This window comes from Bubalus kerabau, chromosome 14 (assembly GCF_029407905.1).
Source record: "Bubalus kerabau isolate K-KA32 ecotype Philippines breed swamp buffalo chromosome 14, PCC_UOA_SB_1v2, whole genome shotgun sequence".
Taxonomy (NCBI): domain Eukaryota; kingdom Metazoa; phylum Chordata; class Mammalia; order Artiodactyla; family Bovidae; genus Bubalus; species Bubalus kerabau.
Window position 1 is genome coordinate 84,043,440 of NC_073637.1, and position 21,890 is coordinate 84,065,329.

Consider the following 21,890-nt stretch of genomic DNA (forward strand, 5'->3'; position numbering starts at 1 on the left):
CCCTGACGTCATTCTCTTTGCTGTCAGATGGGACGCTGCAGGCGCCCTTAGCAGCCTGTTTGCAGTCGCACCAACCGCTGGAGTGTTCTTACCTGCGTCCAGGGGACTCTTAACAGGGATGGGCGAAAATAAGCCTCCAAGAGTTTTCCAGTTTTTGCTGAAAATACCGTTTTCTGAGGGCATCTTACAGATTATGTGAACCTAGGGATTGTCACACAAGTGCAGTCAGAGACGCAGAAACATCGTGTGACGTCTCTTAGATGCGGACTCTAAAAAGATGTAATGCAAATGAGCCGACACGACAGAAATGGGCTCGCAGACCTAGAGAAGAAATGAAGAGAATTTCATCCTCTGCCAGCTCTGTAATTGATGGCACTTTTATTTTTAGATGGCAGAATAGGCAATTTACAGTGTTGTGTCCTGATGCTGGGAGGGACTGGGGGCAGGAGGAGAAGGGGACGTGGAGGATAAGATGGCTGGATGGCATCACCGACTCGATGGACGTGAGTCTGAGTGAACTCCGGGAGCTGGTGATGGACAGGGAGGCCTGGCGTGCTGCGATTCATGGGGTCGCAAAGAGTCGGACACGACTGAGCGACTGAACTGTTTCAGGTGTACAGCAAAGTGGTTCAGTCGTAGATGGAGAGATGTGCGCTACTTGCTAAGTCGCTCAGTCGTGTCTGACTCTTAGTGACCCCATGGACTGTAGCCCACCAGGCTCCTCTGACCATGGGACTCTCCAGGCAAGAAGACTGGAGTGGGTTGCCGTGCCTTCCTCCAAGGGATCTTCCCCACCCAGGGATCGAACCTGCTGCTCTTACGTCTCCTATTGTTTTTCAGATTCTTTCCACTATAGGATATTATAAGATACTGAATACAGTTCCCTGTGTCCTTGTTGTTTATCTTTTATAATATATCCTAGTGTGTATCTGTTAATCCCAGACTCCTGAGTGCTGCTACCTTTTTAGCCGCTCATTTGTGTCCAACCCTTTGTGACCCTGTGAACTGTAGCTTGCCAAGCTCCTCTGTCCATGGGATTTTTCAGGGAAGAATATTGGAGTGGGTTGCCATTTTCCTCCTCCAGGGGATCTCCAAACTCCTGATGACATGCAATATTTGAAAACAATATAGGAAGAAATATAGTGTTAGAAATGGTTAGGTCATGAAGCTAGTGTGAGCCCTTAATGATATTATAATGATGTTTCTAAATATTTCAAAATATACTTTAAATTGTTGCCAACAAACATGAGTTGAACAAGACTGTCTAAATATTTATGGCATGATCGATGGCCTGAATGAAAATGCACAGCACGGATCGCACAGTGCCACATGTGAGTCTGTCATGACACTCACCACGTTGTAAACAGTATTTATGTGTCAGTCTCTGACTCCCTGTAAATTCTTTGTGGGCAAAAAGCTGGTTTTGTTCATTTTTATATCCTAAAGGTCTATATGGTATCTGGCTCACATTATACACTAAAGAAAAAGTGGTCAAATGTATGCTTGAATGATGGAAGTCAGAAATAATTCAACAAGCCTCCATGAATACCTACTACATGCCACTTTTTTTTTTTTTTTTTGCCATGCTACAAGGCATATGGCTTAGTTCCCCAACCAGGGATTGAACCTGTGGCCCCTGAAGTGAAGTTCCACGTCCTAACCCTGGGCCTCCAGGGAAGTCCCTGCATGTCACTCATTACGATGGGGGCACGAAGGTGCCATGTCTTTGATGAGTGCCCACTCTGAGGGGAAATATAACCAAGTGTACTGGGTGGTGGGCGATGGGCTGTAAGAGATGTCTGGAGCCTGGTGGGGTCACGGAGGTGCTTGGACTAACTGTGGTGGGCCATAGGGAGGATTTCACCAGAGGCTCTAAGTGTTTTTACGTAGAGATGGGAGGAAGAATTGTGATGAGTAAGGCAGTTTGGATGGTGGAAGGAGTAACCACTGACAGAAGTCTTAAATCACTGTGTGTTTGAGGAATGACTTTTCACATTTATTCACTGTAATATTATGTTATAAATGTGTTGGTGTTTTATTATGTAAGGTGGCTCAGATGGTAAAGGATCTTCTTGCAGTGCAGGAGAGCCAGGATCAATCCCTGGGTGGGGAAGATCCCCTGGAGAAGGGCATGGCATCCCACTCCAGTGTTCTCGCCTGGAGAATCCCATGGACAGAGGAGCCTGATGGGCAGCAGTCCATGGGGTCCCAAAGACAGACAGGACTGAGCGACTAACAACACTATGTAATGTGCACTGTGAAATCATTATAAATTGTAAACACAATGTATCTTTTATTGAACATTGTATATATTGTATATATATTTATATATATACATGTATATATATGTATAACATATATATGTATATATATTTATTGAATGACAATTTTCTTTTTAAATTGCAGTTCCAGTTACAGATGTTTGATATTGTTTGTTCCACATCGTGGGCCAATAAAGACAAATGCTGTGAACTTCCTGCCCTGGTAAGAATTCTTCTTTCACTAATTCTGTTCTTTGCTGAAACTTTCTAAAGTTATATTTAATTGCAGTGCTGAAAATGAAATGCTATTTCACAAAACTCATGTCACAGATAATTCATTATGATGCTGGTGATGAAAATTAAAAAGCAGTTAAGCAGGAGGCGTATCTGGAATCAGCAGACACTGACACACATGGGAACTGCCCAGCTACACGGGGTGCCACTTACACAGGGTCCAGATGGTCCCAATCCCGTGGTTCACGAATCCCTGGTGTTGCAGTAATTTTTTTTATGGTACCCCAGAGCCAAAAGAAATATCTAGTAATTCCATATATGAGGTCATTAGGTCCAAACGTCTTCATAAGTGTTCGTATCTTAAAAACTCTGCTGTATGAACCAACAATATGTTAATATATAAATCAGAATGGTAAGATGATACACTTACTTTTGAATAACCACAACTACTCACTACTGGGATGTGTGTGCCTGTTGAGAACGCACAGCTTCTCAGGTCTCGGAGTCTGAGTGGACATCAGCACCCTCGCTTCTTCCTTTTTTAACAAAACTATTTATTTATGTGTCTGTGCCAGGTCTTAGCTGCGGCACAGGGGACCTTTCGTTGCAGGGGGGACCCCGCTCCCTGGTGAGGGGTCCGACTGGCCCCTGCACTGGGGGCTCAGAATCTCAGCCTCTGGACCAGCAGGGGAGGCCCCACCTTCCCTTCCTTTCCACGCTGATTTTCCCCGTGGTATTTGCTTTCCTTCATAGCAAGTGCTGATAAAACAAATTTACAAAGTTGTTCTTTTTTTTGTCTTTGGGATCTCAGTTTCCTGACCTGGGCCATGGCCCCCTGCTGTGGAAACGTGGAGTCTTAACCACTGGACTTCAGGGAAGTCCCTTCTAGTGTTGAAATTGTGACCTATTATACCTTGAGCTAGTTGTGTATACAAAGTCCAATGGGTACTGAATTTTGCTGTGTCTCTTGAGTTTTTTAAAAAAACTCAGAATGCCCCTGTGAATTTCCTGTAATGCCCCAGGCCTTCTTTCCACACAATCCGGAAACCATAGTCATAATCTATTTAACTTAGGCAAAGCTGCTAGAAAAATAAACCTTTTCTCATTATAAATACCAAATGTAACTCACCAGGGTGGATGACTGTGTATTTAAAAATGGATTGTTCGTACCTAAGGATCTTTAGGACCAGTGAGCTGAAATGTTGGACCTGTTATGTTTGGACTGGAGTCATGTCTTAAGAAATCAACCTGGAGCATGGTCACGGGGAAGACTTCATCAAGTCTAAAAAATTTCCTTTTTTAAGACCTTACATCAACTCACATCATCTGCTGCAGGCCGTGTATGCGTGATGACTTGGTTTGAGAAGGGAGTGGCTTTTTTTTCATCAAAATAAGTTTCCATTAAACTATGGTGAGGAATTAAAGCAGAGACACTATGATGCTGTGCATAAGGGCAGGTAGAGTGGGGATTGTAAGGAAGCACCCAGAATCCTACCCTGCATCAAGCAGAGTATAATCACCGTGTCGCCTAGGCAGATCCCTGCCCTCTCCGAGCTGTTCTTTTTCTTTCTGTCACTGAAGGTGTGCAAGTCCTGTGGTAGAAAGACTCAGATGCAGACCCAGCCAGCAGCAGGGGCAAAACCGTTAGGCAGTCTCTGGTCACAGGAGGCCTGCCGTCAGCCTGCTGGGGGGACCGTTCAGGATTCTTAAGTCTGTATCGCATTCAAGCTGCCCAAGGTATCAAGCCAGATACGTTAGCAGGGCTTTCCTTTCCTGCAATGAGCTGAAGTTTTTGAATATTGTCCAACATTTGGAGAAAAGCATATACAGGCTCTTTGCTCAGACTCTTGGATTTCTGTTGTGAATATTTCAGAGCCTGAAAGTATTTTCAGCTTGACAATTTAATTATCATCTGTCCTCTATTCAGCCCTGACAGTACCTTTCCCCAAGATCTTAGAAGACGAAGCTCACTTTCTCTATCCAAAGGGACCGATGAACCTTTCTAGTTTTTCATCCTAGGGCGGACTTTTTTGGCTGTTGCTCCAAATGGGATATTCACGAATCATTCAGTAGTGCTTACCAGGTGCCCTGTCTTCCTTTACACGCCGGTAACTCATTCAGGCATATTCAGTCTGACCTAAATCATCTATCTTGTGGTGTCACCTGGCATCAGAATTCTCCAAGAGGAGATGACCTCTTATCCCAAAGCTTTAGGTTGGTGCTGTGATGTTATTCTCACTTTCAGCCACAGAATGTGAGCAGTAGTTAAAATTGCTGCAGGTGTGTGTATGATGTGTTTAACCACCGTTTTATTTTCTTTTGGCTCTTGGTTTTAGTGTGGATGCAGGTGTTTTGATGGACTATTGCTACACGTTTTCTTTTATCCTTTGAAATGGAAAAAAGTGTTGTAACACTAAGGAAGTTTTCAGGACCTTTAGTTCATGGAGTACCACTTAACCAGCTGAATTAAATGGCAACCAGAATCTTTGGTTTTGCACCTCCACTTCTGCCTTTCTTGCTTCACCTGGATTCCCAAGCTGGTTTTGTCAACATCCTTTGATAACGGTGTTGATTAACGCCTTGCTAGATACCCATTCATTGCTTCTTTAAAGAAAAGATTTTGTGGTCAGAAGGGAATATTCTCTGTTTTTCTAGACTAATGCTCACTGAAGGATTTTTTTGAAGTGTCTCCAAATGTTTCCTTTGAGTCATAAAGTCGTTTGTATGGACCATCTTGTTAATAGTCATGCTATTTCTTTTTCTCTGCAGAGGGATGAGGAGGCCTGCCCAGAGCTCCCGCATGCCTGCTCCTGTTCGGAAATCAATAAAGCGGCTCTGGGACCAGCGGGCCCACCGGTAAGTCTTGCCTCATTTGACCTTAAGTGTTATTTGATAGTTGTTACAAAGGTTATTAATTTCCCCTGAATCATCGCTACTGCTTCTTTTTTAATAGAAGATACTCCCCTGCGTACATGGCCAACTTCATGGCCATTCAGCTTGAGACTTGATTTCCTAGCAATTATGCAAGTAAAGATGACCTTGTGACTAAGTTCTGGCCAGGGAGAGAGAAGGCGTATGCACGCACCCTGGATGTTGCTCTTAAATGAAAACCGAACGCCCTCCTTTGAGCATGAGGCAGTGGGCTCGCTGTGGCAACAGAGCTGTTGGGCACAGCACAGCAGGGAGGGGGCACCAAAGGCTTCACGCTGCCTGGGGCGGTAAAGCCACTCGCCTGCGCCGGAACAGCTCGGATTTTAATATGAGAGAATAATAAATCTCCTACCTTGCTTAAGTGTTACTATTGACCTCCATGAAAACAGTCAGACAGCCTCCAAACTAATAAACTGGGAGTGCAGTGCTAGACTAACAGTTATTTCCCCTGAGCACTTTGTAGACGCTATTGCAATGTCTTATCGCTTCCATTGTGTTACAGAGAAGTCAGCTGTCAGTTGATTTAACTGTCATTTTTCTGTGAGAAATACTTTCTCCTTTAGTTTCTTTTAGGATCCTTTTGTCATTAATGATCAGAAGTTTCACCACAGTACATTTTGATGCTATTGTTTTGTAGTCTTGGAACGTTGAGGGCTTTATGAATTTGAATACCAATGTTTCTTATACATTTTGGAGTTTTGTCAGTCATTTTCTCTTGAAACATTCCCTCTCTCTGATCATCTCTATTTTTCTGAAACGCCAACTAGATGTGCATTATACTTTCTGATTTTACTCTCATGTCTTTTTAACCTCTTTCTACTCTCTTTTTAACCTCTAATTTATTTCCTGTTTGTGTTGCCAGGCTTTCCTCTGTGTAATATCTTCAAAATTACTTTCTGATGTACTGTGTGTTTAGCTCTGTTTAATACGCTGCTTACCCTAGGCATGGTGTTTCTGATTGTGATTACCATATTTAGTTTCTCTAGAAGTTATGTTTGGTTCCATTTCAAACCTTCTGGTCATGTGTATAGCCTCTTCTTCTTTTGTAACATTTTCAAAACTTTTTTCTTTACATATTTTAGTATGATTTACATTTTTATCTGATCATCTCAGCATCTGTAGTATATGTGGTCTTGATTCTTCCATTTGCTTTGTTGGTAGTTTTATTCATGCTGTGTTGTTTCCACATGTCTTTTTTATTTTGGGGGTTGTATATTTGAGTTTGCATTACTTGAAACTTTCTGGGAATATTTTGAGCCCATGTTTGAGCTGTATTTTTTGAGAGAGCGTTATGTGTCTGCTTCTGTTAATATCCTGGCCGTACAAACCAGCTGAAAACCAGTAAATTATGGTCCCTCAATTGTATGAGAATCAGTTTCTGGGTAGTATTTCTTAGTGGAGACATTTACTTTTCCCATAGCTAAAGTGGAAAAAAATCTTGCTTTTCCACCTGCTGGTGAGACTTTTTGTGGTTGTTCTAGCTCACTCATATTGCTGCCTTTCGAGCTCCTCCGCTTTCAATCACACCCATGTTCTGCCCAGCCCCTGCTCCTCACGGAGCCCGGCGCCCTCTTCACTGCCTTGTGTGGGCTGTGTGACCGTGCTTTCCAGAAACCTCAGCCACCCCCTCCCCTCCCTCGGGGCAGCCTCAGTGATGCCTTTGCTCTGGTGCTTTGTTTCGTTTTCATTATGGTGCTTAAGGGTTCAATTCTTAATTAGAACAGCCTTTATTTTATTTTAAACAGCATTAATAAGCTTTTCTAGCTGGAGGCTTTTCAAGTTTTCTTCATCGGCAATGCTGCTGGAACAAGTTATAAAATATTTATGTGTGACCTAAGAGTCAAACTTTGCAATGAGGAAAGCAGCAGCAGAGAAGCAGGAAAGCAGGGCTGAGCTCTGACTTGCGGGGAAGGAAGTAGAGGCAAACGAGAAAAGCCATTGGCGTTTTCAAGCATAATAAACTATTGAAGAAACAGTGTCTGAAACAGTGTGGTTTCCAAGGTAGCTCGGTGATAAAGAATCTGCCTGAATGAAGGAGACATGGGTTCAATCCCTCGGTCAGGAAGATCCCCTGGAGAAGGAAAGGGCAACCCACTCCAGTGTTCTTGCCTGACAAATCCCATGGACAGAGGAGCCTGGCAAGCTTCTTCCATGGGGTCGCAAAGAGCTGGACATGACCTAGCGACTAAGCAATAAAAGCAACAAATCCCCCAATGTATGTAATAAACCCTGTCTGATGATTTAACATAGTTGCAACTGTTTTCTTATTCAAGAATTTACCCAGTGATAGGTGCCAATAAAACTCCAGAAAAGCCATAGGACACCATGGATGAAAGAACCATATTCCTTTTGCCTCACCTAACCCTTTCTTATTAAAAGGATGAAAGTTCACATCCACAAACATTTGTTGAATTCTTGTCACCCACTCCCTGATGAAGGTTAGGTATCAGGTGGAAAATAAGTTAGAAGTATAAAAAGGTTCCTGGATTTTGTAGACCTGGTACCTCGGGTATCTGTGAGCCAAATTGCCACATTTGGACAAAACCTTCAACTAAAAGACAATTATTTAAGATGAACAAACACAATTAAAGAGGTGTCCCAGAATGAGTATGTTAATTGGAACACACTAGGCTTCTTGCAAGGAACAGAAAACTTGATGAATGCATTGATGTAGATCACTGGGATGCTTGAACATTCATAATTTGCTCAGCAAAAGACCTAGAGGTAGATGGTCCCAAGCAAATATGGCTGTTCAACAACTTTATCAAGACCCAAGCTTGTTCCAGCTTCCAAATTTGCTTTCTTTAGACTTACAGCTTCTTGATCATATTGGCTCAAACCAGTTAATATGCCCATTCCTTGGAGGCTGGCAAGCAAATCTCTGTCTTTATAGCAGGAAAAGTGAAATGGAGAAGGAAGTCAGAAAAGAAGCTTTGGTAATCAACCAACAGTGTCTGCCACAGTTGGGAAAAACATTTGCATCATCTGTAACAGTTAAGGATGTGGTATCCAAATATATGAAGAGTTTCTGCACATTAAAGAGAAGAAGACATGTAACCCAATAGAAAACTGGGTGAAGAATGTGAATCGGTAGTTGTATTGAGATAGAAGGCAAATGGACAACTGTTATGAAAAGATGCTCAATCATAGGAGTCTTAAGGGAAATAAAAATTAAAATAGGAGCAAGATATTATTTTTACCAGCTTCATAAAAATGTAAAGCTTGAAAATATCAAGTGCAGACTAAAGTTTAGAGAAACAGAGACTCTCTTCATCAACTCCTAACAGATGAATAAACTGGTGCAATGTTTTTACAGCACAGTTTGACAATATATCTGCCTATCTGTTACATTTCATTTAAAATTCTCCTCATTGATATCTTAAATATTAAAATTTGTACTTGAATATTAAAATTTGTACTTAGGGCATGTATAACGATGGTGATTGTAGTATTGTTTAGACAGTAACAAATTGTAGGGAGAATGCCCTACATTTCCAATAATGAAAGAATGGTTAAACAAATTATCTCATTGTTCAGACAACTATGCAACTCATTTACAGTAAGTTAGATTTATATGTCATGTTATGGAAAAACATATTAAGTTAACTCAGAAATATATGAAAAGTGTTGTGTCATATATGTAATCTATATATGTCAAATAATACTAGAGACACTACAGGTAATATTTCCTATAGAGACGTGTGCACTTACATAAAATATGATTTGATTCAGTTCAGTTCAGTTCAGTTCAGTCGATCAGTCATGTCTGACTCTTTGTGACCCCATGAACTGCAGCACCCCAGCACCCCTGTCCATCACCAACTCCTGGAGTTTACTCAAACTCACCTCCATTGAGTTGGTGATGCCATCCAACCATCTCATCCTCTGTCATCCCCTTGTTCTCCCACCTTCAGTCTTTCCCAGCATCAGGGCATTTTCCAATGAGTCAGTTCTTCCCATCAGGTGGCCAAAGTATTGGAGTTTCAGCTTCAGCATCAGTCCTTCCAATGAACACGCAGGACTGATCTCCTTGAGGATGGACTGGTTGGATCCCTTTGGAGTTCAAGGGACTCTCAAGAGTCTTCTCCAATACCACAGTTCAAAAGCATCAGTTCTTTGGCACTCAGCTTTCTTTATAGTCCAACTCTCACATCCATACATGACTACTAGAAAAATCATAGCCTTGACTAGATGGACCTTTGTTGGCAAAGTAATGTCTCTGCTTTTCAATATGCTGTCTAGGTTGGTCATAGCTTTCCTTCCAAGGAGTAAGTGTCTTTTAATTTCATGGCTGCAGTCACCATCTGCGGTGATTTTGGAGCCCAGGAAAATAAAGTCAGCCACTGTTTCCACTGTTTCCCCGTTTCCAATGAAGTGATGGGACTGGATGCCATGATCTTAGTTTTCTGAATGCTGAGCTTTAAGCCAACTTTTTCACTCTCCTCTTTCACTTTCATCAAGAGGCTCCTTAGTTCTCTTCACTTTCTGCCATAAGGGTGGTGTCATCTGCATATCTGAGGTTATTGATATTTCTCTTGGCAATCTTGATTCCAACTTGTGCTTCATCCAGCCCAGCATTTCTCATGATGTACTCTGCATATAAGTTAAATAATGATTTGGTTACTGTATGCTAAAAATCTGGAAGATAAGCAGCTGACTGGTGCTGGCAGTGAGTGTAAGTGCTTCAGACGAACTGGAGGAGGCCTTGACTGTCGCCTGATCCAGTCTTTTCCCAAGGGAGGGAAGGGCTGATGGTAACAGAAGGATCATCAGTGGTCACGGACACAGCCGGAGGTCAAATGGACTCACCCAGTGAGAAAGCCACTCCATTTTCAATGATCTTTTCATCCTTCTACTCAAGTGAAAGCAATATTCTTAGACCGGTGCCCACATGACCCTTCTAACCCTTACTCACGCCCCCTTTTAATAGAGCAAACCCTTTGCTCACAGTCGGCACCAGGGACAACATCTAGCCAAGTTCAGTAACGTTATTTATAGTATATTTTCAGGTTTGCCTCACATTCTTAGTAAGTAATATGTTTTTCCATCTGCTATAGTATATAATATTTGCTTTTGAAGTAGATTTAAGTGAAGTAAGAGCCAAGTAAAAAATATTCAGAGTATATTTACATATATGTTATGCACACATATACAAAGAATATGTTTGCAAAGACTGTATATACACATATATACATATTTACTGTATTATGTATTATGTATGTATATGTACAAAGAAAATACTACTAAATAATAGTACAGGGAGTGCATTAATGCGACAGAAGTTTTAAGAGGAAAATGCAAATAACTGAAGTTTCAGAGGCACTGAATAGCTTTTTATGATATAAATAAAGAGAACTAAATTGTTACTATTTTATATGCTTTTTACAATGTAATATAATACAATCTAAATAAATAATTTAATCTTAAAGTCATGGTATAAGACATGCATATAATTTTAGGTTAACAGTATATTTTTTCTTATTTGCAGTATTAATAGCAGTAATCTTACACATGCAATCAAAAGATTCTGTAGCTTTTTTTTTTTTTAATTTAAAGGGATTTAGCATAGAAAGTTTTCTCAAACTCTGAAACCATTAACAAGAAGAGGTGAATCTGGGGGACAGACCTCAGTTGAGGAACATAGTGAACATATCATTACACAATGTGTTGGCCTTTGTACGAAATAAGAATTACATAATCCATATTATTAAGGGAAACGAATACGCTATATTGCTTTCATATTTGTCTTTGTGCTAACACTTAATGTCTTTCTGCCAGGGGGGCCCAGGACTCCGAGGACCAAAAGGCCAGCGAGGTGACCCGGGCCTAAAGGTAAGGCTCTCTCTCTCTCATCCCCAGGCATGGTATACTTTTGGAGTTAAGTAATAGTTACCCTTGGCAATCTAAAGCTCCTTATATATTTTTTAAATTTTAAAAAGTTTTATATTGGCGTATAGCCGATTAGTAACGCTGTGATAGTTTCGGGTGGACAGCAAAGGGACTCAGCCAGACACATCCATGTATCCATTCTCCCCGAAACTCCCTTCCCATCCAGGCTGCCACGTAACGTTGTAAAGCTTCTTATATTTTTATGGAAGTTGTGTTGAAGCCTTTCCCCTTATTCTTAAAAGCTTGTGTGTTTTCATCAGAAGAAGCCCTAACTCGGTGGCAAGGTTTCTGGTCCGAGACGGAGTGTCAGTGCTCCGGGCGCTTCGGTTGCTTACGCGGCTCTTGCTCTTGCTCTCCTCTTTCCTGTCTGCAACAAAGATGCGTCTTAGGCGGAGCGCTGAATCACAGCCAGGCCGCGGTCCTCCAGGGACCTTAAGGTTTTACACTCCTCTCCTTCCCTCCCACCACGCGCCGTCAGACACACAGCCCTGTCTTCCGTTCTCACTGCCCAAGGCCACCAAGCGGGGTGGTTCAGTCTGTACCCCGTACAGAGGCCGCGACTCAAAGGAGCACGCCCTGCCGCTCCCGGTCCAGGAACACGTTTCCCTGCTTTGCACATAGGCACCTAAGGGGTGGCAGGCGCCCAGCCTAAGCGAGTTCAGGCCCCACCCATCGTCTCTATTTCTGGCTCCAGGGGCCTGATGTTTTGGATTGAGTCTTCATATCGCCCCAGATTCGTTTCTTTAGAGTTACACTGGAGCACATCACACCCTTAAGCCCTGCAGTCGTGCACGACTGCCTTGAGAGTCACCCCCAGCTCCTTGGCTTCAGGCCTCTGATCGCTCTTCCGCCTGTCTCATCTTCACTGTGCTGCTCTGTGTCGTCCCCAGCCATCTTGCTTGACTTACTGCTTCAACACGATCACTTATTAAATCCACACAGCATTTATTCATGGAGGAGAGAACACTGCAGCTTTTTTTTAGTAGAAAATTGGAGACAAGTGGAACAAGGTAAGAGAGAATGGGGCGAGGCCGAGGGGGAGTCAGTGAAAGAAGGCTGGAGAGCATGGATCGGGTACCACCCAGCTCCACACTCAGACCACACGAGGTCTTCTTTGTTGTTCTGTTTTACTTTTTGCGATTGCGGCACGTTTTCTCAGGCAGAGGCGATGGATCTTACTTGGCTCCACGTATGAGAGTACATGCCACAATATCTTCGATAAACGCAGAGCAGCGCCCCAGAGATGACAGTTCACAGTAACGAGGAAGGGAATGCCGTTTCGCTGGATGGTGGGAACCTTCGAAGGCCAAGAGGGTGGTCTTGTACCGCTTACATCTTTCAGATTTGTGATGCAGTGTGGGGGGTCTAATTCCTCACATTGTTGGCACAGCGTTCTTATTTATGGAAACCACTATAAATAAAGCTGCAGCAGCTACTGTGTTTTCTCTCCTGGCTCGCTGATGACTCTAGGCCTGGGAGGCGAGTCCTCTGAGGCTTCGTGTCTCGTTTTATGTCTGAGGAAAGTTAATGAAGTAGAAGATAAATGCGCTCAGCAGGAACATCGGGTAGTAGATATTTCTGGGTTCCAGGGGGTCTGACTTACCTTTGGCGTGACCTTCTTGCCTTCCAGGGACCAGATGGCCCTCGGGGTGAAACGGGCCCTCCTGGACCTCAGGGCCCCCCGGGGCCCCAGGGACCAAGCGGTCTCTCCATTCAAGGGATGCCTGTGAGTTGTGTGTCAGTGTTGGGGCGGGTTTTGTTGTTCTCACTTCCCCATGAGTTATAGAGAATGAGCTTTTGTCTTCCACCCCTAGTAATGATCCACAGTCTCTTCCAGCCCCTGAAAGTAAGGACTGGGAAATGAGCATGATGATCGAGAGCTCATTCATAAGCCAGCTTTTCACTCAGTAAACGGGGCCTGTACGTTTATGTACGTGCCCAGGGAGTAGGTACAGCCACAGATGATTTGTCTAGAAAAGAAAGCAAGGCTTGACATGTACGGCTCCTTTTTCTTGTTTGACCAAGTCCTTAGTGGGTGTGATAAACCTGGAAAGGGACAGATGTTATATGACTTAAGTTTTTCATTTTGTATTTGTAGTAATCGTGGAGCTACAACCACAAAGCCATTTATTTAGGTCTTTATCTCAACAGGCCATCAAAGTGGGCTGCGATGAGTTTAACATTATAGACGATATGCTCTTTACAGCCACATGAGCTGTTTGTACCATTGAAAGCAAATTCAATTCCATTCACTGATTTTCATTTAACTTAGTAGAGGAATCTAGATTTAAGGAATAAAACCAGTCTCTGTAATTAGTATTTGTGCCATTGTACACATTTTTAAGTGCAGTTTTAGTCTAAATGGTTGAAACACAGCTTCAGCAGATCCTCCCATGCGTGTGATGGCGTGTCCCTGGCTCAGGCGTCTTCATTTCCAGAGCCATTTACACATGAATGAATTATTCTTATTTACCATGCCAGCTTGTGTAATTACAATTAACACTAAGAATTCGTTGAGGTCTTGCTACAGGGCAGGTGCTGTGTTTGCTTTTCCTTTTTATAAGTTTCTAGCCAAACAAAACAAAAGTATATATAGATGTAAGTTTTAACATCTAAGCTATAAATAATACTGAAATATTCAAGACTCTGCTCATGTATTTACAATATAAGCTTAACTAAATCAGATTGTATGCACTGTGTCTAAACTATTCAGAAATATAAACCTTCTACTCTGTAAGCATGCTTACATAAGTTGTGTAGCTTATGTGAAAAGTGAAATATGCTGTATTTGGATGTTAGTGTAGAAACAATTTAATGTTGAAAATGTTAAGAGTCAGCAGAGGAAGAGACTAAGGACTTACCAGTTTCCTTTTGTGAACTTAACCCCCGTGTCCTTTCGGATGTCCAGGGAATGCCAGGTGAAAAAGGAGAGAAAGGAGAGATCGGATTGCCTGGCCCACAGGTACTATTTTTATTTTTTACTCCATTGCTCTCAGTCTAGAGCTTTACCAAGAAAAAGGGCCGTAGCTTCTGAAGTCTGCTGTGATCTTGGCAGTGAACGGTTTCTATGCTGAGGACCAGCAGCCTGTATTCGTTGACCTTTGGCCCCCACCTGAGGGTCCTCCTGACGCTGCCCCGGGTGAACCCCGGTGGGTGAACCCCGGTGGGGGACATTTGCTTTCCTCCCGGTGAATAAGCTGTGGGTGCCGTGTCCTCAGTCAGGAAAGCTTCACCCGTATGGTTTCAGGTTTGTTTGGAGGCCTTGACTTATTCCGGGGCAGCTGGCTGGGCGGGTGATTTGTTTCCGCGATTCTGACACCGTCCTGTCTTCGCTCTGTCTAGGGTGTCCCGGGCAGCGTTGGTTCACCAGGACGCGACGGCTCCCCGGGCCAGAGGGTAAGACGTGCCCAAGATTGCCCGTTAGCACAGTGCGCGTCTCACCAGGTCTCTCTCTGCTGGCAGGCTCTGTGCAGGGAAGTCAAACCACGTGCTTTGTTTTGTTTTTTCCTTTATTTTTTCTCCCATCTATCTACGTTCTGCCAATCCTGCATCCGTTTACCTTAACTGGTGTTCTTCCATATCCACAACTTTCCTCAAAACTTAGAAACTTTCAGCAGACCTTCTCAAATCAGCCACACCTCTTTCTGAATGTTCCCAGAAGCTGAATGCAATTTGCACTGAATTGTGGGCGTTGGTCTAACAGATTTTCCAGTTGTTTCAAATTCTCAAGGAACAAACCTAAAGGAAATCAAGAATCATAAGAATTGGAATTTAATGATGATGACTATCTGTAATAGTCTCCATTTCTTTGGCACACATCAGCAGTCATTTCTTGGAACCTGTTCAAGTGCATGGCAATAAAAGAATGTATAGGGTGGTTGAGGGCTGACTTAACATCCAGAGTTTGTTTGGTCAACATGTCTTCACTGAGCCAGGTTTGAGGGGTTTTGTCCTCAAAGAATTTAGAGCTTAATGGGGGAAACAGAACCAAATAAGAAACATGCTATCGTGGGAGAATTTACAGAGCCCTGTAGGGCACAGGAATAGATAACCAAGCCAGACCTGGAGGGTTGGGGAAGGAAAGCTTCCCGGAGGCGGCACCACATAGACTGGTTTTCAAATGAGGGAGAGAAATCAGCCAGGAAGGACGGGGAAGCCCTTGCAAGCAGAGGGAACAGCATGCGTGGCGGGTGGAGGGTGGAGTGGACGAGCAGGTGGGCATCTCCGTTCCTGCGCGTGGTTCAGTGTGGCCGGAGATGAGAGTGCACTGTCTGTATGTGTGTCTGTGTGCACACACAAGTGTACACGGGTGTGCACATGCCTTGGTGTGGAGAGCTTGCCAAGAGATGGCCCCAAAGAGGTAAACACAAATTCACTGACATCATTGCTTCTTTTTTTCGGACCAAGGATTTTGAGCTCTTACAGGAAGGCAATAGAAAGTTATTACATTTTCAGCAACAGAGAGAGACTGATCTTCCTCAAAAGGTCACTGGCAGCTACGCAGTTTTTCTTAAGACTGGATTATGTACAGTGGCCTCCACTTAGATCCAGTCCAGCCAAGGACAGCTCGTTCAGCGGCATTCGCTGATATCGTAGGGACAGCTAACCCACTAGGGGAGCAAATGATTAGCTGGAGGACGTAGTTCTCTACTCAGACCAGGTTGCCTTTAGCTATACTGCTCAAGGATAAGGAAATAAATGTTTTCTATAGGGGTACAGGTGTGGGAATTTAAATTCCTTCCATGTTAGGTTTTTTTTTTGGTTTCACATTCAACTTTCATTTGCTTAAAATCTCAGTTCAATCTCCATCCATCAAATGGGATTAGTCGGTAAAGCACGTCCAGGTGAATGTATCTAAAAAGAGGCATTCTCTAGAAGTAAGATTTATGTAGGTGTCTTGAACATGTGGAAGGAGTGTCTAAAAGTATTTATATGTTTTGGCAAAGGGCTTAGACTAAGATCCTGTGTGGTTACACACCTAGGTTCCTTCATGATTCCTGAAAACTCTGAAGCTCTGAAAACAGCAGTTCTAAAGGTTTGGTTCAGTGAATTTCCTTGATTTATCTACACAGAGTCTAGTCTTGGAAAAGTTCTCCCAGAGCAAACATATTGGGTTAGTGTCCAGATCATTTGAGTCTGGGATTCTTTTAAAAGCACTATGCCAACACAGATTTTTTGATAAATATGTTGCCATTCTTCCAAACATGTTTCGTTCTATAGGATAAAAAGTCTTAAGGCCTAATAAAGTGTTAATATATCTGTACATAGATTTTATTTCCCTCTCTCCCTCAATTTGAAGGTAAAACTTTCAGCTCAGTTCAGTCACTCAGTGGTGTCTGACTCTTTGCGACCCCATGAATCGCAGCACGCCAGGCCTCCCTGTCCATCACCAACTCCCGGAGTTCACTCAAACTCATGTCCATTGAGTCGGTGACGCCATCCAGCCATCTCAGCCTCTGTCGTCCCCTTCTCCTCCTGCTCTCAATCTGCCTCTAATGCCTATTTTGAAAAATTTGTGGATGGGAAGGGAATTGCGTTTTTAAAATGGTTTCCAGAGGACACTCATTCTTTAAACGAGTTAAAGAAAAATTTAACTCATCAAAAATTTAATGTTAAAAAAATTGTGCCAACCCTATCTCAGTTGCTTTAGGAAAGATATTTGAAGGTAATACTATTCCAGTGTACAACTCTCGGGGCATCATTAACACATAATAATATGTAGTAGTATCTCCTGGAATGCCTACTCAGCTTGAGGGAGGGACTGCATATACATATTTTCATTATCTTAGTATCTTGTTTAATAAGATATTAGTTGAACTTGTATCTTAATTCAGTACAAGCTGTGTGTCATGTGGGCTTCCCCGGTGGCTCAGTGGTAAAGAATCTGCCTGCAATGCAGGGGAAACAGAAGACATGGGTTCTGTCAGGAAGATCCCCTGGAGCAGGAACTGGTGGTCCAGTGTTCTTGCCTGGAGAATCCCGTGGACCGAGGAGCCTGGCGGGCTGCAGTCCACAGGGTCGCACAGAGTCGGAGGCGACCGAGTGACTTCACTTTCATCCCCGCTCTGCCTGAGGCACAGTTGCGCTCAGAAGGAAAGCGATAATGCTGATTATGGTGATGATGGCGGGAGCAACCGTGGCACAGAGCTGTCTGAGAGCAGACACACGGGGTGAAGAGACTTACTGCTGAGACGCCCGAGGAGCCTCTCCTGGAAAGCGTTTTCCAGGAAATCGGGAAGGCAGTTGTTTTGCCGTTACGCCAAGCACTGAAATCACTCTTTGGGCTTCTCTGGTGGCTCAGAGGTAAAAAAATCTATGTGCCAGCGCAGGCAACATGGGTTTGATCCCTGGGTTGGGACAATCCCCTGAAGAAAGAAATGACAACCCACTCTAGTATTCTTGCCTGGGAATATTCTTGCCTGGGAAATCCCATGGAGAGAGGGGCTTGGCGGGCTACAGTCCATGGGGTCTCAAAGAGTCGGGCATGATTTAATGACTAAACAGCACCACCAAACCCTGCAGTCACTCATTTATTCCTTGTTGCTGTTCCGTCACTCAGTCGTGTTCGACTCTACAACCCCATGAACTGCAGCACGCCAGGCTTCCCTGTCCCTCAGCATCTCCTGAGTTTGCTCAGTCTCATCTCCGTTCATCCTCTGTCGCCCGCTTCTCCTCTCGCCTTCAATCTTTCCCAGCCTCAGGCCCTTTTCTAGTGAGTCAGCTCTTCGCATTATTACCATGCCCCATTTCTTCTGCTAGTCAAGTGATGGGCTGTCCCTTACTGGTCATCCTTCTTTTAAAAAATCTTTGTCTTACTGAGAGTTAAGAATTCACAGCCCCAAACTGTGATCGATGCCCTGCTTATTAGCTTAGGGAAAGGCCAGCGTCCCTCACCTGGAGCCAGGGCCAATGTCACCCCTCCATTTAGTCTGCAAGGAGGGGAGTTTAGCAGAGAACAAAGAGAGGATTAAGCATCTCCTCTTTAAACAGGAAACATGTTTTCTTTCTAAAATTTCTAGCTCATTCTGGCTTTTCCCAAGGGGAATCATGGACTCGTAGAGGCAGCTCATATTCAACCCTGGGCCTCAGGCCATAAGCAAGGCCAGCAGAAGTTGGACTTCTTCCCTGAAGCAGTCTCAGCCTCTGGCTCAGTGCAGGACCCCGCCGTGTAAAGCAGCAGTGTGCAAGCAGGCTGAGCAGCCGGGTGGGCGCGGGCGTCGGTTTTCATCCTGCATCATTGCAGCCGACAGCACCCTCATCCTTTCTTCTTTTCCCTGTTCGTCTTGCCCTCTCCCTTCTGCCTCGTTCCTCCTCTCTGCTTGATGTCTGTGACCACAGGGCCCACCCTGCGGTCTTTAGGCTCCTCTGATGTAGGCTGGACATCTCTGCCCCCACCCTGGTCATCCAAGTGGTCCTAAGAGGAACCAGGAAAAACAGGAAAGACGTGGATGATAAGTATATGAACTGAAAAAGAAAGAAAGGAAAAACTACCTTTTTTCTAGTTCTGAGGCTCACTTATATCCAAGACCACCAGCTGACTGTCAGCCACTCCAAATAGAAACTTTAAAAAAAGATTTTTTTTTTCCAATTCTTACTATGGTTTTATAAAAAGGCCGAGAGACAAGAAATAAAAATGACCGGGAGATACATATTTTATGGCACCTGGAAGATAGTAGTAATTCCTCCCTGGTACCAAGGGTATTCGTTTTAGAATTCCAAGTAAAACTGAACTGGAATGCTTCCTTGCTCCAGGTTACCACTCCCTGCACCTCCCGTTTTCATGCCATAACCACAGGCTTCCCGTTCCATCTGTGAAAGAGGAAATTCTGTTTTAAAGTTCTGCATATGAATTCTGCTGAACTTGTGGTTAGGAGAAGCAGGATGGCCCAGTGGTAAATATCAGAGACTTGGACAGTTAGCCAGACCTGAGTTTGAACTCTAACCATGGGACACGGAGCCAGTCACTTAAAGAGTTCAAGGCTCCCTTTCCTCATCTGAGTGGGAAAAATAATATTTGAGTCCATAGAGCTATTGTGGAAATTGATTCAAATAAGGACATGCTAAGTCACTTCAGTTGTATCCGACTCTTTGTGACCCCATGGACTGTAGCTCACCAGGCTCCTCTGTCCATGGGATTCTCTAGACAAGAATATTGGAGTGGTTTGCTGTGCCCTCCTCCAGGGGATCTTCCTGTCCCAGGAATCGAACCCACAACTCAGGTCTCCTGCACTGGCAGGCAGGTTCTTTACCGCTAGTGCCGCCTGGGAAGCCCTTCATATAAGGAATTTCTGTGTAAAAATTCAACTCTAGCTGGTATTCACTATTTTCAGTGTAGAGCCAATGAGTCAGGACAGGACAGTATTTTATAATGCCTGTCCTTGACATTATCAAGGTAACTGAGAAGATTTTAATGAACTGCAAAAAAAAAAAAAAAAAAAGAAAGTCTAAAGAAAAAGCAAGTTCTTATTGTTTAATTTTCTTGGAGTCTATGTTGAAAGGATCCTTGGACCGTGTTTCCTTTTTATGTGGATTTGATGTATGCAAGGACTTCCCTGTTGGTTCAGACGGTAAAGAATCTGCCTGCAATGCAGGAGACCTCGGTTCCATCCCTGGATTGGGAAGACTCCTTGGAGAAGGGAATGGCTACCCACTCCAGTATTCTTGCCTGGAGAATTCCATGGACAGAGGAGCCTGGCAGACTATAGTCCCCATGGGGTTGCAAAGAGTCGGACCCGACTCAGCGACTCCACAAAGGCCGTATTTGTGATGAATGTCCCATTTCATCAAAGTAAGTTGTGCTTGCTTAAAATATCCTTGAAGAACTGAACTGGAGTCAGCGATCTGGATTTAATTTCTATCATAAATGTCAAGCTCTGATGAGAGATTCATCTAAGGGATATTTTGTTAAATACTAAGATTCATGATAATTACCCCCTTGAGTATCTTCCTCCTCCAGAAAAGGAAATACAAAAAACTAGCACAAAGCTAGTGGAGAGAATGATTTGATTTTCTTTTCCATGGGTCTAGACAGATTTTTAATAAAATCCCAAAAAAACCTTCTCCCAGTCAACCACAGTGATGACAGTCTTTGCGATTGGGACTTGGCAGATTATTTTAATAAAAACAGCAGCAGCCACATTATTGATTATCGGCTAAGTGCAGCGCTCTACAGATGTTGTGTTCCCCAGTCCTCAGAGTGACCACAGATGCTGGGACTGTCACCCCGTTACAGACACAGAGAATCTGAAGCTCGGAAACTTGAAGTAACGCAAACAGTGCCACACAGCTAGCAAGCATTGCAGCAGGATTCTAATCCACTCTCAGGCTCCAACACTGCACTCTTTCTTTCCACAAAATTATATTAAAGGTTAAAGTGGACTTTGCTAATATGGGCAACTCTTCCAGTAAAGATATTAATAAGCAGGACTCCATCACCAAAGACACCTCACCCAGTGTTTTGGGGGCAGAAGGAGCCCCGTTTGGGTTACTTTCTTGATGAAGTAGAAGCTGATAGTTCACACATGAGGACTATGTTTCTTTGATTACATTTCACTTTTACTTGGATAACGGCCCATTTGAGGAGAGAACCATTACTTAGTGAATTAGTTCTTGTTATTACTGGCTTTAAAGATGCTTCTACTTGGAGACAGCATACACATGATATCCATCTTGCACTCTGATTCCAACGCTGCCCTTTGGGGCCAAGGCAGACATGTTTATATTTGAAAACTAGCAGTTCCACAACATAAGTGATCAAGCTGTTGTTTTGTGTTTTCTTTGTTTTTTGAATATGCACATTCCTGAGCTTTAGCCTCAGAGATTCAGATACTAATGGTCTTGGGTGTGACTTAGGAATGTATAGTTTAAAAACAATTACTGATTCTAATAAACAGCTAGGTTTTAGAACCACTGGGTAATACATTATGTTAAACCTTTTGCACGTCAAAGTAATTTCTTGGGTTGAATATTGCTTTTGTTTTCATTCACTGGAATCACCACTGCAGGTTACTAAAGCTATACACATTTATATATCTATATATACATTTAAATTATACATGTAATACATATATAAATTTGTACATTTTAAAAATAGCGTATTGTGCACCTATATAAAATGCATATGTATATGTTTGTATCTGCATGTGTGTGACTGAAAATTCCCCAGCGTGACTCCGCATGGAAGCGCGCTCAGGGCTGATCTCCGTCTCTAACCTGGCCAGTGTTTCAGGGTCTGAGGCTTTTTGCTCCTTGGCCCCTTAATCTGGTGGCTGGTCTGAAGCCTCTGCTGCTGGTAGCAGCCTGTTCCGTATGGCCGACTGCCTCCTGGCCCCTCGCCGGTGCTCTCAGGGCTGAAACTGTGCAGCGAGAGTCTCAGTGTTTCTTCAGTCCTCAGGGCTCAAGTTCGTTCTGGTTCAGCAAACACGTCCGATGCCAGCGGCTCACGGGCCCCCTGGTACCCGAGGGGCTGGTGGTCGTCAAAGGACCTGCTCGGCCCTGCTTTAGTCACAGTTCGTGTCAGTGGTCCACCATCCTGGCTTCAAAGAGGGTGAGGAGAGACCGTCGCTCCTGAGCCAC

The 21,890-nt window shown here is 43.6% G+C and overlaps 1 protein-coding gene and 1 long non-coding RNA gene across 6 annotated transcripts in view; one reads left to right on the forward strand and one right to left on the reverse strand.

Moving 5' to 3' along the window:
- Window positions 1-21,890, forward strand: part of COL14A1 (collagen type XIV alpha 1 chain) — a 230,700-nt gene that overhangs the window by 154,145 nt on the left and 54,665 nt on the right. For all 5 annotated transcript variants that reach the window (XR_008702439.1, XR_008702440.1, XM_055546785.1 and 2 more), the window contains 6 exons: window positions 2,407-2,484; window positions 5,265-5,351; window positions 11,205-11,258; window positions 12,946-13,041; window positions 14,224-14,277; window positions 14,658-14,711. Coding sequence is in view for 3 of the 5 variants with exons in the window: in XM_055546785.1 (XP_055402760.1) it covers window positions 2,407-2,484; window positions 5,265-5,351; window positions 11,205-11,258; window positions 12,946-13,041; window positions 14,224-14,277; window positions 14,658-14,711 (423 nt within the window). In the remaining 2 variants the exon portion in view is untranslated. The remainder of the gene's footprint in view (window positions 1-2,406; window positions 2,485-5,264; window positions 5,352-11,204; window positions 11,259-12,945; window positions 13,042-14,223; window positions 14,278-14,657; window positions 14,712-21,890) is intronic.
- LOC129627140 (uncharacterized) overlaps window positions 14,903-21,890 on the reverse strand; it is a 63,716-nt gene continuing 56,728 nt past the window's right edge. Inside the window, exon 3 of the long non-coding RNA XR_008702441.1 lies at window positions 14,903-15,053. This is a non-coding gene — a long non-coding RNA (uncharacterized LOC129627140). The remainder of the gene's footprint in view (window positions 15,054-21,890) is intronic.